Below are 15329 nucleotides of genomic sequence, written 5' to 3'. Positions count from 1 at the left end.
ATATTTTTATGATTTTTTAAGTGGTTTATATTTGCCTAGGTTGCCCGCCAAGTACAGGCATCAGAACTATTGAAGTTGCTCTTGAATAAGGACAACTACGCAGTCATCTCATTCTACAATGCTCTGGTGAAGGAGAGCTACATTGATCTGGCTGCATTGCTACAAGATTTCCTGCCCATCCCCATGTCTCCTTCCGAAGAACCTGATCATCACATAAAATGTGGCTCCAGTGCCTGTAAGTTGCCCATCGCAGCAATTTCGGTCCATCGTTGGGATGCACTCAGAATTGCGCACGTGGGTCTGCCAGGGATCACTGTGCTGTTAGATTTGCTGTATCTTCCAAAGGTGCATTTTGTTTTTAGTCATCACAAAATTGAGTATAATGCGTCTACCCAGAAAATGAATCGCTGTTGAAATGCTGTGGCTAGTGTGCACTGGTTACATGACACATTTCTCAAGTTGAAATTTACTGAAACCCTTCATTGTTTTTTATTTGCCCTTAATCAATGGTGGAAATTTACAGGTTTTTGACAGTACGCCGTACCGGCATTTTTCAGAACACCAGACTTGTACACTTGCATTCTTCAGAACAGTTCCTACTTCTATAGTGCGATGTTTCCAGAGGGAAACGAAAATGAACCTGGGCTAAAGGGTGTAAAGGTTTAAAAGCGGTACTTCCGTATTTACATTTTAACCACTGCCCTAACTAAAAGCTGGGGAGCATCCACGGTTGTTGGCCATGATGACGTCTTGTTATGCTTGAATTAAAACTTTGACACCTGTAAGCTGGCAGGATCTGAGGCCTTTGTGGTGGTTACGTGATGGCTTAGTGATGATACAAAAATAACATTGTGCCTGCCTCAACTCGCATTTCCCACTTTTGGTGAATGGAGCATGAACTCTGCTCCTTTCATGCTGAGAACATTTCAAGGAATGGGCCAGTGTCAGATGTACAGACGGACACATCCACATTCCACCAATATGTGAATCGTACCAAAGATCTTTACGTTGTGATCACAGAGGTACTACAGATATGAGAAAAAAAAATGCCTTAAATTGCAACGAAGTAGTTGAATAACGTGCTGTGAAATGCGGTTAATGTAACGGCGTGTGTGCGTGTACCAGTTGAGATGATGCTGCGGGAGGGTGGCGTGCCGCAGCGCCCCGTGGTGTTTGTGGAGCGTACGAAGCAGCTGGGCGCCGTGCGTGAGGCGCTGCTGGGGCTACGCGGAGCGCCAGGGTGGGTTGTGCTGCACGGGATGGCCGGCTGCGGAAAGTCGGTCATTGCAGCCGAAGCAGTGAGGGACCCAAAGCTTGTGAAAGGTAGGTGGGCCCAGCGGTAGTGCCTCTTGTTGCAGAGGTTCACGTTTCTAATCTGGCAGGCCCCCACCCTCCCTCGGTTAATTAATTAACCATAAAATACTACACAGTAGGAGGAGAAAAGATTGAGGTGGTAGAGAAGTTTTTATACTTGGGCAGTTATGTCCGTAATGCAGGGAGGTGTGAAGAGGAAATCGGGAGGCATATTGCTTTAGCATGACAGGTTTTTGATGGACTTTGGAAACGACTTCAGAAGAGAAAAGATGTGAGTGTAAAGAGAAGATTATTTGAAGCAGAGCTGTATCTTATAATAATATCAAAATGTATAAAGCGCCCTTAAACAATCCTTCACAGGGCGCTATACATGGAAAGGCTTCAAAATAGGTGGCATTTGAGCACAGATGTCTGAGATGAATGCTGGAAATTTTGTGGCAAGCCAGGACAAGCAAATGCAGAAGGCCGAAAGAGAGCTTGGCAGGTGACTGTTGTAGAGATAATTAACCAAACACGAGAATAGGGTTTCTCATGTTCGACCAGAGGACGCCAAAAGGTGTTTTAACATCTTAACACCTGTTTTGTTGCCAGAAAAAAGGGGAAAACCTATTCTCATATGTTGGTACTGGCAAAGGAGGTTCCATGATGTAACCAAACACGGTTTTGCTGGGTGGGAAGTGTGTGAAGGATGGGGGGAGGGTCGATTGCAGAGGCAGACACTGGAGTGGTCTCCATGAGTCCGGCGACCAAGGGAAGACTTAAGAGCAGATGGTAGGAGCCGGTATTATTCTCAGGAGGGCGCGTGTCTACTATGCAACAGCTGTAGGATCTGGGTACGATGACACCTAAACACTTGAGTGCTAGCTGTGAGCACGTAGCAATGCCGTGGTGTGGTGTGGCGGTGTGTGCGCGTGTGCAGAGTGTTTCCCAGGAGGTGTCTTCTGGGTTTGCGTGGGCCAGGTGGATAAGCCCACGCTCCTCATCAAGCTGCAGAACTTGTGCCAGCGTCTGCAGCCAGAGAGAGAGCGGCTCGACCTGCACAACCTCGAGCAGGCCAAGGACACGCTGAGGCTTATACTGACGCGACACCACCCCAGGCGAGCGCCTCATGGCAGCATGAGTGTCAGGTTTTGTTAGGATTTCCTCTGGGTCGTCCGGTTTTTCCCTCCGCGTTTAGAATCATCATCACGCGTTTACAGTATTGGGCTGCTGCTTACATTTTCCACCTGATAAGCCACTTTTTTGAGCGATTGTTTGTGGCCATGTAGCTTCTGAAAAAGAGCTACATAGTTCAAGTGGGCCTTGCCTGGTAAAATAGTTTATAATAGAGGTATTTTGGGTTATATCGCGTAAATATGTGTCGTTAAAACCTGCCACCACCCGACACAGTCAACTGATAAGGGTTGTCACGTAAACAGATTGTGCGAATTTGTCACTAGTACAGCACACCGGTGTGTTGGAGATTTACAATCTGAATACTCAGATTGTAACGCATTGGCATGTTCTGTTTACGTGACAACCCGTGCTAGTTGCCAACACGTTTATATATGTATGCGATCTAACCCCAAAGACCTCTATTATGGATGATATTGGTCGTGAAAGCCTACGTGTTAAACGAAAAATAGTTTGTTATTTAGTAGTGGTGCGGTGGTTACCACTGTGCGCTATGAACCTGGCTACCTAAGTCAGATTCCCCTAAGTTCGAGACCTGAGGAGAGGCGTGGGAGGAGAGATAATAGGAAAGAGAAAGACGAGAGGATAGCAGAGAGCCATGAATAGAGAGATATAGAGAGAGACACGAAGAATTAAGAGTTGCATATTCTTGGTTCTTTCGGTAAAGTCATGTAGAAGGGAAGCAATAAAATAATAAAAATATAAAACAATAAAATTCTCACGACGTTTCGATTGCAACACAAGCAATCATCATCAAGTGTGAAAACCACAGCAAGAAAATTCTGTGAAAACCACAGCAAGAAAATTTTCTTGCGGTGGGTTTCCCACCTGATAATGATTGCTTGTGTTGCAAATGAAACGTCGTGAGAATTTTATTTTTTATATTTTTATTATTTTATTGTTTCCCTTCTACGTGACTTTACCGAAAGAACCAAGAATATGAATCCCTGCAGTCACGAAAGCTTTAAATCAAAATGAAGAGTTTGTCAAGAAGCATGCAGAGAAAAAGACATGCGGAGAGGGAAACACAGGGAGAGAGAGACGAGGGGAGAGAGTGAGAGACACATGGAAAGTGAGACGGGGAGAGAGAGACACACGGGGAGAGTGAGTGAGAGAGTGAGAAACACGCGGCGAGTGAGACATAGGTAAAGAGAGAGACATGGGGAAAGCGAGTGAGTTGGTGAGGGAAGAGACATAGGGAGAGACGGACCTCCCACGGCTCCCCTCTCTGTCTTTTGTGACACCCCTGGGGGGGGGGGGAGTAGCAGCCCAGCGACAGTGAAACACTGCTTGAGTCGAAGCACTGTAGACTTGTGTTACAGTGTGATGCTGTCTGTGCCTGACCCCTATGCTTTTTAACATCATCTATTCACCACGTAGTTCAATAAACTTTCTTTGGCTATGCAAGAGGCATTTCCATCTATCAAGACCAAAATTTCAGCTAAAACCCCCTAAGTTGTCGCTCAATGTATTATTTTGTCCCCTTGGTCTGGTATTCCTTTTCCCGCTGTCTGTCAAATTGACCCCCTCCCACAGTTCCCATTTCATGTTAACACCCTGATCCTCCTCATTCTCTTACAGATGCTAGAGGCAGCGTTGTTGTCCACTGCTGTTAAGTTCCCATCCAGGTTCCCGGGAACCTCGCAGCACCCTCATTATTTTTCCCACAGTCTCTCCCCCCCGCCCTCCCCCAACTCTCGTCACCTTCCCTTAATCTTATCTTCCCCCCTCTTGACCCCGATAACCGAGTCCCCCTTGTCAAGCGCTGCGAATGGCAACTGTTGTTGTTGCTGTGGCTGCAGGTGCCTGTTGCTGCTCGATGATGTCTGGGATAGCCGTGTGGTGAAGGCGTTTGATGTCCATAGCCGCGTCCTGCTTACCTCACGAGACAGCAGTGTCACTGATCTAGCCACTGGTAAGACACGGCACTGATTATTCCACAGCCTTGACAAGCCCACACACGTGCAAACAGCAGTTTGACATGTAGGCTTTCGTGACCACTATTATTCACAATAAAGGTTTTTTGACCTTCTTGGTTCTTTCGGTAAAGTCACGTAGAAGGGAAATAATAAAATAATAAAATGTATTATTTCCCTTCTACGTGACTTTACCGAAAGAACCAAAAAGATGAATCCCTGCAGTCACGAAAGCATTAAATCGAAATTTAAGGTTTTTAGAGTTAGATCGCGTAAGTTTCAACGTGTAGTTAACCCGCCGCCACCCGACACAGCCAATTAGTAAGGTTTGTCATGTAAAGAAAATGTGCCAAATAGTTACGAGTTCAGCACATCAGTGTGTTGGAGAGTAAATCTACAACATTTACAATTTGAGTACTTTACCGTTTCGCTGGTAATTACATCCAGCTTCATCAGCCGATTTTGCCAGAATTATTACGAGATCTACCTGCTTCCGGTCTTAAATAGAGCAAGATAAAGTCATCATTGTGAGCCAAACAGGTGCAGAGAGTAGAGGGGTTTTATTGTAATTATATAACAATGATTGTTAATCACAGTTAATTAGTATGTGATGCCTTTTACAAGGCATACAATTGTAAGTTATATTACTTCATACGCTTTCAAGCAGCACTAAGCCTGTAGCTGTCAGAATGGTTAAAGTTATTTGTATTTCTCTCAATTTTAATAGATTCTCGCATTAGCCTTGGCCAGTAATAATTCGTTTTACACAACACTTCAACGTTATCAAAATCTATTGAATGCCTCTGTTCGCAAACATGTTCTGCAACTACCGACAGTTGTGTTTGTGAGTATTTAATATTTAGTTAGCAGGAGTCAGGATGAGTGGCGACTCCTGAGTCACTAGACACGGGAATCGGAGGTCTCGCGTTGACGATAGCTGAAACCTCGGCCATGAGAGTTGTAAGAACTTCCTGGGAGAGTCGAGTGGTTCCGATGATTGTTGGAGCACGCAATGTACGTGAGACTTGAGGGCGGATCTCTGTGTCTGATCCAGGCTCCACAATTTCAACGGGGTCTGTTGCAGCTTCGCTGTGGTGCCAGCTTGACTTTCCCGAGGATGAACCGTATGTGGTACATTCCTGTGGCATCTGTGGTTTTTAAGTAAGACACGGCTGGTATGTCTTTCATTGAGACATCTCAAGACACAGATCCCTCTGCGCCGAGCTTCAGAAAGAGAGTTAAGGGTTAAATTTAGACTTAAAAATTTCGTGACTGCAGGAATTCATATTCTTTGGTTCTTTCGGTAAAGGCATGTAGATAAAAAAAAAGTGAATAAGAAGAAAAATAATAAATAAATATCCCTAATGTAGACTGTAGCTTGGTTCTTAATCAGAGTGAGTGTACTGGCAATCTATTATGTAGACTGTAGCCTGGTTATTAAGTTTGGTGAGTGTACTGACAGTCTATAATGTAGAATGTAGCCTGGTTATTAAGTTTGGTGAGTGTACTGACAATCTATAATGTAGACTGTAGCCTGGTTATTAAGTTTGGTGAGTGTACTGACAATCTATAATATAGACTAGCCTGGTTATTAAGTTTGGTGAGTGTACTGACAATCTATAATATAGACTGTAGCCTGGTTATTAAGTTTGGTGAGTGTACTGACAATCTATCATATAGACTGTAGCCTGGTTCTTAACCTCGGTGAGCGTACTGGCAGGTTGTAATGTAGACTAGCCTGGTTCTTAACCTCGGTGAGTGTACTGGCAGTCTATAATGTAGACTGTTGCCTGGTTTTTATTTTATTTTTATTACTCAAAGAACCAGTAATAAGTCTACATTATAGACTACCAGTACGCTCACTCAGTGTAATAACCATTGCTGCAGTCTACATTACAGACTACCAATATGCTCACCAGCTTAAAAACCAGGCTACAGTCTACATAATAGACTGTCAGTACACTCACCGAGGTTAAGAACCAGGATACAGTCTACATGATAGACTGCCAGTACACTCACCCAGCTTAACCATTGCTACAGTTTACATTATAGACTACCAGTACACTCACCAAACTTAATAACCAGGCTACAGTCTACATTATAGATTTCCAGTAGACTCACTCCGATTAAGAACCAAGCTACCGTTTACATTAGTGTTTGTTTTGTTTCTTTATTATTAGTTTTTATTTTTCTATCTACGTGACTTTACCGAAAGAACCAAAGAATAGAGTTAAGGGTGTAGGGACATGGGATCTGGAGCTGGTTGAGAGCCTGCAGGGAATCCTTCCACCTTTCCCATTGTTGTAGCTTTTCATTGGGTCGTGGGGTATCCCAGTCTTGTGAATCTGAAGAAAGCTCTTAAAGCAAGAACCTCCCTCGTATGGTGACTGAAGCTACAAACCAAGGTGGACTATAGAGGCTGTTCACTCTTGATGGGATAATGGCATTGGCTTTATGGTTTTTCATCGACTGACACCTGGAATATGAAATGTGTCCATCTTGAGGTCCCAGCTGAACCCCCCAAGTCTCTATTGAATCTTTAGTGTGTCGACACCGAGATCTAAGTCCTCTAGATCCTTTGCATGGTCGTCTGAAGGGAATGCATCCATTACTATCAGCACTGTTAGATGCTATTTTGTGGAGCCTCAGGTTAGCAGATCCATGGCCTCTGCATTTGTAGGCAAGGATTTAAGACCACAAACTGTTTGGCGTCCGTACCGCATGCCTGTTCTCCTTCCTGTGCTGTCTTGCTGAGTCCAGAGGTGGCTACTACTGCGGGTGATGAACGATTACCAAAGACATGTACCTTCATCCTGTATTTAACATTCTCATTGATGACGTTTTCATCTTGAACCATGAAACAGTGGAACATCTACTCGATGTCGGCTTTTGGAGCGACAGGCTCTCTCCTGAAATGGAGTACCACTCATAGGAGGCTATTGGTTAGGTCTGGTCTGGTAAGCAGAACTTCATTCAGTGAGATGCCCTGAAATGGAGCACTTGAGTCAAACACTACTCTGATTTAATCTTAATTTTGGAGCTTTCGTGACTGCAGGAATTATTCTTTGGTTCTTTCGGTAACGTCACGTATAAAGATAAAATAATAAATTAAATAATAGCATACTACGACGTTTCGATTGCAACACAAGCAATCATCATCAGGTATAAAAGAAATAGCAACAAAAATCTAACCAGAAAACTATAGACAGACATATAAGCAGACAGATATCACAAAGATACACAGAGAGAACACGTATCGGCACAAAGAGAGAGATCGTCTCTGTGACGAGGCCTTATGTGTGTTGACCGACTCTCTGTGTTGCATTACATTACATTTCGATATTTTGCTAGGTTATTTAATTTTATTGTGTCTTTCTCCTAATTTTCAAGCTTGCGTACCGTACCACGTCGTCGTCCACTCATTGACATGCTAATTTTTTCTCTGCCCCCTCCCTCTCTCCGACCCCGCCCCCTCTCTATATTTAAGGCCTCGTCACAGAGACGATCTCTCTCTTTGTGCCGATACGTGTTCTCTCTTTGTGTATTTTTGTGATATCTGTCTGCTTATATGTCTGTCTATAGTTTTCTGGTTAGATTTTTGTTGCTATTTCTTTTATACCTGATGATGATTGCTTGTGTTGCAATCGAAACGTCGTAGTATGCAATTATTTAATTTATTATTTTATCTTTATACGTGACTTTACCGAAAGAACCAAAGAATAACTACTCTGATTGACCTGGCTTCTATGGTTGGTACACTGTACATAGCCAAGCATGCTAATTGGAGGTATTAATTATTGTTTTGTACGTATGGGAAGAAACCAGAGAACCTGGTGAAAATTCGTGGTCAATCCCCGTACAGATAGAACTTAATCCGCTTGCTGCTTTGTCAGTGATGACTCCTGATCTGAATCTTCCCTGAAGGGGCCAAACACAGAGTGTTCATGGACCAGGGCTTGTCGGAGGAACAATGTCTGCAGGTGCTGGCGCAGTGGGTGGGCAGAGAAATCAAGGACCTCCCCGAGGAGGCTGCAGGCATCGTGGCGGAGTGCCGAGGTAAACACTCTCGTGGAGTCAAACGTGTGGGCTCCACGCTGTGAGCACCTCCAAAAAGCACGGTCGGCTACATACGGTGCGAAAGAAGTTCAACATACATACGGTGTGGCATCATGGGTACGGCAGTGCCGTGCGTATCGCTGCCATACAGGTTAACGCGCAATTGTTATTGGATTTGAATGAAATACTCAAACTCATATTGCTATAATAGCACGGTTGGCTACACACGGCGCGAGAGAAGTTCAGCATACAAACAATCGGCCATTGTGTGCCATCGCCATGGTCCAAGTTTGCCATATTTGACAGATTACACTACAAATTACTAATTTGGGATCACACATAGTAATCATCGCCCCCTCCTGGCAGACTAATTCCCACTTGCAGGCCAGTGCACAGTCAACTTCTGCCACACAGTGATGGCTGCCATTGGGGGGTCCAATAATAATGTTTTAGATGAAACTAATGATGGATTTGCAGTCATTTCAAGTTCCAAGTTGATGTTGTTGAAGTGGGTTAGAACTCATGAGACCAGGATTAGCCTCATTCACAAGAATCACCTCGGTCACCAAAATGACAAAAACAAAACCAGTCGAATAACGTGAAGCGATGATGCAAATAGAAATCAGGGCAAAATCAGCTGTCACGTAAGACTTATAAAATATTGCACTCGCCTAAATCGCTGTTAATTAATAAACTCCCTGCAGTGGAAGTTAGCTCGGGCAGAATTATTTTTCCGCTGAACAGAGTACAATTACACTCAAGTTGTAGAAACATGAAACAGAAATAGGATGAGTATTGTACTAATATGTAAACGGACAACACTACACGATGTCAAATGCAATTGCAAAGTGACGTTCTCATGAAGAAATTACATCTCAGCACTAAATTGCGGTTTAGATGGGAGAGTAACCACGGAGGGAACGAGACACAAGGGCTTTCACCATGGAGATGGAGAGATGCCATCAGCTCGTGTGCAGCACCTCGATGCATCGTTGCATCACAGAGACCATAATAAAAGGCCAGGACTTGAGGAGGCCTTAAATCAGTGGTGGATAGAGCATGGCTGCTATATAGGATGATGACTGTACTGAATTTATATTCTTAGGTTTTTTCGGTAAAGTCACGTAGGTAAAACATTAAAATTAATGAAAGTAAAATAAAATAAAAAATAAAAATCACGACGTTTCGGAGGCAACACAAGTCTCCGTCATCAGGTGGGACCGTCACAGCCAGATTTGCTGCATCAAGTGAGGCAATGATTCAAGATGTAATCCCTTAAAAGCAAGTTGAGGGGGGAGGAGAGGGGGGCGGAGCTCATCAGAATGTGGTAGCCAATGAATGGAACGTATCGGGAGGGAGGGGGGCGGGGCTCAAAGACGGCACGACGTGTCACGTAGAACGCCTCGGGAGGGGGGGCGGGGCCAAAAGAATGCACGACGTGGTACACGTCGACGGCGTGGACGTGGTTGTGCGCAAGCAACTACTGCTGCACACGCCAACGCATTGGACAGAGGGGGGGGAGGGGAGGCCAAACGAGAGTGTGGTGCAAGTGTACGTGGACATGTGTGTGTACAAGCACCTGTTGATACACATGATAGAAAAGAACGAAAATGCCCATGTTTATACCAGTGCTGGCTGAACAATGAAGAGAGTACTGTTAAACACTGGAGATGTTAACACTCGGTAAAGTAAAGTAAAATAGTGCCTGTCAGATAAGATGGTCCAAAAATGTGTAATTAAGTCTTTTTTGCGTGGTTGATAACATCTTTCCAATGATTACTAAGTTTGTACCCATTCAAATTCAAAAAAAAATTCAAAAGTCACTTTATTGTCAAGTGTGTTACATGCATGACATACAACACAGATGAAATTATAGTCCTCTCTCTTGGTCCCACGGTGCAACCAAGCAAGTAAACAATGAATCACAATTAACAGACATAAATAAACAATAAACAATCGGCGATCAACACAAGATAAAAAATCAAAAATGTAATAGACTTAAAATAAACAACAGTCAAGAATTATAAAATGTAAAATATTATTTAAATAAAATATTTAAAGAAATAAGATATTTAAACCGGTGTGGTAGTGCGATGTAGTGCAATGTGCAGTCCAGAGATCAGGATGTACGAGTGAATGTGTGTGTGGGGGTTGGGGTCAGGGGGCAAAGGGGGGAGGGTGGGCAGAGGGGGGGAGTGATGGTAAAGCAGGGAGGGAGTTGAGTCTCCTGACAGCCTGGTGAAAGAAACTGTCTTTGAGCCTGCTGGTCTTGGCCCGAAGACTCCGCAATCTCCTCCCTGACGGCAGCAGGCTGAAGAGGCTGTGAGATGGGTGGGTGGGATCACCTGCAATCTTGATTGCTTTGCTGGTGATGCGGGTGTTATAAATGTCCAGAAGAGGGGGGAGAGAGACACCAATGATCCTCTCAGCTGCTCTCACTATGCGCTGCAGAGTCTTGCGGCAGGACACGGTGCAGGTGCCGTACCACACGGTGATGCAGCTCGTCAAGATGCTCTCAACGGTGCCTCTGTAGAAGGTGTGCATGATGGGGGGCGGGGCTCCTGCTCTTCTCAGTTTGCGGAGAAAGTACAGGCGCTGTTGGGCTTTTTTGGCCAGTGATGCAGTGTTGTGACTCCACGACAGGTCTTCAGAGATGTGCACACCCAGGAACTTGGTGCATCTCACCCTCTCCACTGCAGCACCGTTGATGGTTAGCGGAGTATGCTGGGTGTGCACTCTCCTGAAGTCCACAACAATCTCCTTCGTCTTCTCAACATTCAAGTGGAGATTGTTGTCCTTGCACCACGTGGCCAGCCTGCTCACCTCACTCCTGTAGTTTGTCTCATCCCCGTTTTTGATGGCACCCACCACAGTTGTGTCATCCGCAAACTTAATGAAGAGGTTGGAGCTGAATGATGGTGTGCAGTCGTGGGTCAGCAAAGTGAAGAGGAGGGGGCTCAGCACACATCCTTGGGGGACCCCTGTGTTCAGTGTGATGGTGCCGGAGGTGTTGCTGCCAACTCGAACTGCCTGTGGTCTCCCTGTCAGGAAGTCCAACAGCCAGTTGCACAGGGAGGTGTTGAGCCCCAGGTGGTCTAGTTTGTGGATGAGCTGCTGGGGGATGATTGTGTTGAATGCTGAGCTAAAGTCGATGAACAGCATTCTGACGTAGGAGTCTTTAGTCTCCAGATGGGTGAGAGCTGAGTGGAGGGTAGCGGAGATGGCGTCATCGGTCGAGCCGTTAGACCGATACGCAAACTGGAAAGGGTCCAGGGCGGGGGGAAGGACAGACTTGATGTGTTGTAGGACTAGCCGCTCGAAGCACTTCATAAGGATTGGAGTGAGTGCGACCGGGCGGTAGTCATTGTTGCAGGAGGGTGATGACTTCTTCGGGACCGGGATGATGGTGGTACCCATCATCACGGTTGAAATTATGTCTGTGTTTGTATATTTGTATGGCTTCGTGTACAAACCTTTGATGGCAGCCAAAGGTTTGTACACGAAGCCAAACAAATATACAAACACAGACATAATTTCAACCGTGATGATGGGTACAAACTTAGTAATCATTGGAAAGATGTTATCAACCACGCAAAAAAGACTTAATTACACATTTTTGGACCATCTTATCTGACAGGCACTATTTTACTTTACTTTACCGAGTGTTAACATCTCCAGTGTTTAACAGTACTCTCTTCATTGTTCAGCCAGCACTGGTATAAACATGGGCATTTTCGTTCTTTTCTATCATGTGTATCAACAGGTGCTTGTACACACACATGTCCACGTACACTTGCACCACACTCTCGTTTGGCCTCCCCTCCCCCCCCTCTCTGTCCAATGCGTTGGCGTGTGCAGCAGTAGTTGCTTGCGCACAACCACGTCCACGCCGTCGACGTGTACCACGTCGTGCATTCTTTTGGCCCCGCCCCCCCTCCCGAGGCGTTCTACGTGACACGTTGTGCCGTCTTTGAGCCCCGCCCCCCTCCCGATACGTTCCATTCATTGGCTACCACATTCTGATGAGCTCCGCCCCCCTCTCCTCCCCCCTCAACTTGCTTTTAAGGGATTACATCTTGAATCATTGCCTCACTTGATGCAGCAAATCTGGCTGTGACGGTCCCACCTGATGACGGAGACTTGTGTTGCCTCCGAAACGTCGTGATTTTTATTTTTTATTTTATTTTACTTTCATTAATTTTAATGTTTTGCCTACGTGACTTTACCGAAAAAACCTAAGAATATGAATCCTTGCAGTCACGAAAGCTTCAAATCTAGAATTAATGTACTGAATTTACCAGCAGCGCTTTGCCACAAGTGCCATCAGAATGAATAGAATATACTGTGGTACAAATTGCTGATGCACAATGGCCTCGAATTATGTCTAAAGCCGTAGATCCTCACCTCACTTGGTAAAAGCCTCAGCTAACTTTGGTCACGCAAGATCCACCACCCCCCCCCGCCGTTGCAGAAATGGAAAATCACGGAACAGTTACAAAAATATTTCCGCTCATTTTGTATTTGCACATTTACAATTTAAATATGTCTTGAATCACAACACGGCTCACAGTCCCTGAGGGAATATATTTTCCACGACTTAAAATATTAAGTTTGAACATTCCAGAAAACAAAAAGAAAGCTGGGAGCCAGTCAACACCTGCTGCCACTTTCAAGTGGCAAAACTACAAATGACTGGAATGTTTTGAAGGTCGTTGGACAAACATGAGAGAGTGGTAGGAAGCTTGCCCATTGAGCCAATAGCTCCTTTTCAATGGCACCACATTCAAAATAGCTGCTATGGCACCACGCTTGTTGCATGGGGAGCGAGGGTTTACAATGGTTGCACAGAACAAATGCAGGTTGGCAATCATAATTGATGGCATTGCCAAGCCAACTAGAGAAGAGGAATGTAAGTATAATACACTCTCTCCACCCATTAGTGCCACACACTAAATGTAAATTAATTTTATTAACCAGGTCAAGGCCACTGAGCTGTTACCTCTTTTTCAGAGGAGACCTGACCACAAGTGATAGCTCATCAAAGTGGTGATCATATGTGGACATTTATCGTAGCAGCCAAATCATATCAGTGCATGTTTTTAAATGTGGATGGCAACACTGGTGGACCTGAGGACCATGGGGAGACAACACGCGGTCTCCAAATATACAGGTGTCGGGATCGAACTCATGACCTCTTACGTACCAGGCAAGGGGGGTAACATCTCGCCACCGCGGTGCCTGACGATTAAATTGCAGCAGACATGTTTCTAAACTTATACAATTTTTCTCAGCAAATCTGGTTGTGACTTTTAGATGCCAAAGAATTTAAAATCACACACAGCACATCCACACACAATGACAAATGAAAGGGGCTCCACAATAATTGCTGTATGAATTTTTTTTCACCAAATCGAATTTTCATTATGACGTTTCATTTGAACTCTAAGGAACAGCCTGGGTGCTGTCAGCTTTGTGTTTTTTTAAGTGAACTCATGGAAAAAGAACCTCCCATCACATGATGTAAACTGATATCCTTGGCGTTTTGGAGTGCCCTCTACACTGACAACACAAAACACGACCTCCTAACACGTAGTAGTTTTTTCGCAGCCAATATGATTTGTAATTGATTTTGGGTCTGGCAACATAGTAACCTTGCGGAAATGTCTTTTTCGTGATGTAACCAAACAAATTAAATTGTCACATGTCCAGTCATTTAACGTGGTGCATAAACACGCCAACCAGAACGTCATAATGACCTTTTTCATGACCTGAAGATGCTTGCCGCAGGTTCAAGCGAAATGTTAGATATCAAATTGACGCATTTGGTCATGAACATTTTTATTCAAATTTACCTTTGAGCCGAAACGATAATAATTGGCGCATTAAAACGCTTCTACACGTGGCAAATTAATGCTTGGCTATGTTGGGTGGTGAAGGGCTACACGACAAGAATGTGGCCAGATCATATACGTGGCTGAAGCCCAAAAATCAATTATGATTCGCTATGCCCATCGCAGTCCCCAGCTACTTTTAATTGGTGGGGAGTGGCTGATGCTGTTTTCCTTTGACCAGGTTCTCCTCTGGTGGTGACTCTCATTGGGGCCCTGCTCAAGGACTTTCCTTCTCGCTGGAGCTATTACCTGAAACAGCTCCAGAAAAAGCAATTCAAGCGCATTCGGAAACCGTCCTCCTACGACTACGATGCTTTGGACGAGGCCATGGAGATCAGCGTGTCCGCCCTCCAGGTGGAGCTTCAGGATCACTACAACGACCTCGTCGTTTTCCAGAAGGACACCAAAATACCCTCAAAGGTACAGTGGCCACAGGATTTTTGTTTATTTGCTGACAAGGGCCTGACACATCAAGCGATCGGATACAAACAGCCCTCGGATACAAACAGCCCTCTCAGAGTTGTGTAACAGATAAGAGTTCACACGTGCCCCTGATTGAGCAATGTTATAAAACTTTGGAAAAGAGACGATGGGAGGGAATTCGAAATTGGAGCAGTGCGATGGAAGAAGCAGAAGAGAGTTGTGACTTTCAGTGTGGTGATTTTCCCTGCGTGCATTTTTATTTGTTATGCCAAGGGGTGACCTTTTAAATTAGAAATGTAATCAAACATCAGTGTGTCAGACCCGAAAGGTACAAGCTTATTTTTTAACTTTATCCATTTTGGCAAAAATAGCATCTAAAGTGTTCATTATATATATATTACTTTAGAGTCTAATCATGCAAGTGTGCATTTTTACTTGTGTGATTTTAATTGGTGTAATTGTATCTACTAAACTAATTATTGGATTTGAAAAATACATTCAGCAAGTAAATTGGATATACTTGTGTTTTTGATAAAAAAAATATATTCGTTAACAT

The 15329-nt window shown here is 44.4% G+C and overlaps 1 protein-coding gene across 1 annotated transcript in view; it reads left to right on the top strand.

Moving 5' to 3' along the window:
* APAF1 (apoptotic peptidase activating factor 1) overlaps positions 1 to 15329 on the top strand; it is a 65118-nt gene that overhangs the window by 4501 nt on the left and 45288 nt on the right. Inside the window, 6 exon segments of the mRNA XM_078865829.1 lie at positions 40 to 235; positions 1126 to 1323; positions 2234 to 2411; positions 4290 to 4402; positions 8328 to 8459; positions 14532 to 14770. Of these exon segments, the coding sequence (XP_078721955.1) occupies positions 40 to 235; positions 1126 to 1323; positions 2234 to 2411; positions 4290 to 4402; positions 8328 to 8459; positions 14532 to 14770 (1056 nt within the window).

Source organism: Lampetra fluviatilis, chromosome 21, assembly GCF_964198595.1.
Source record: "Lampetra fluviatilis chromosome 21, kcLamFluv1.1, whole genome shotgun sequence".
Lineage (NCBI taxonomy): Eukaryota > Metazoa > Chordata > Hyperoartia > Petromyzontiformes > Petromyzontidae > Lampetra > Lampetra fluviatilis.
Note: the sequence above shows the minus strand (reverse complement) of the source record. Positions and strands in the feature narration are given on the sequence as shown.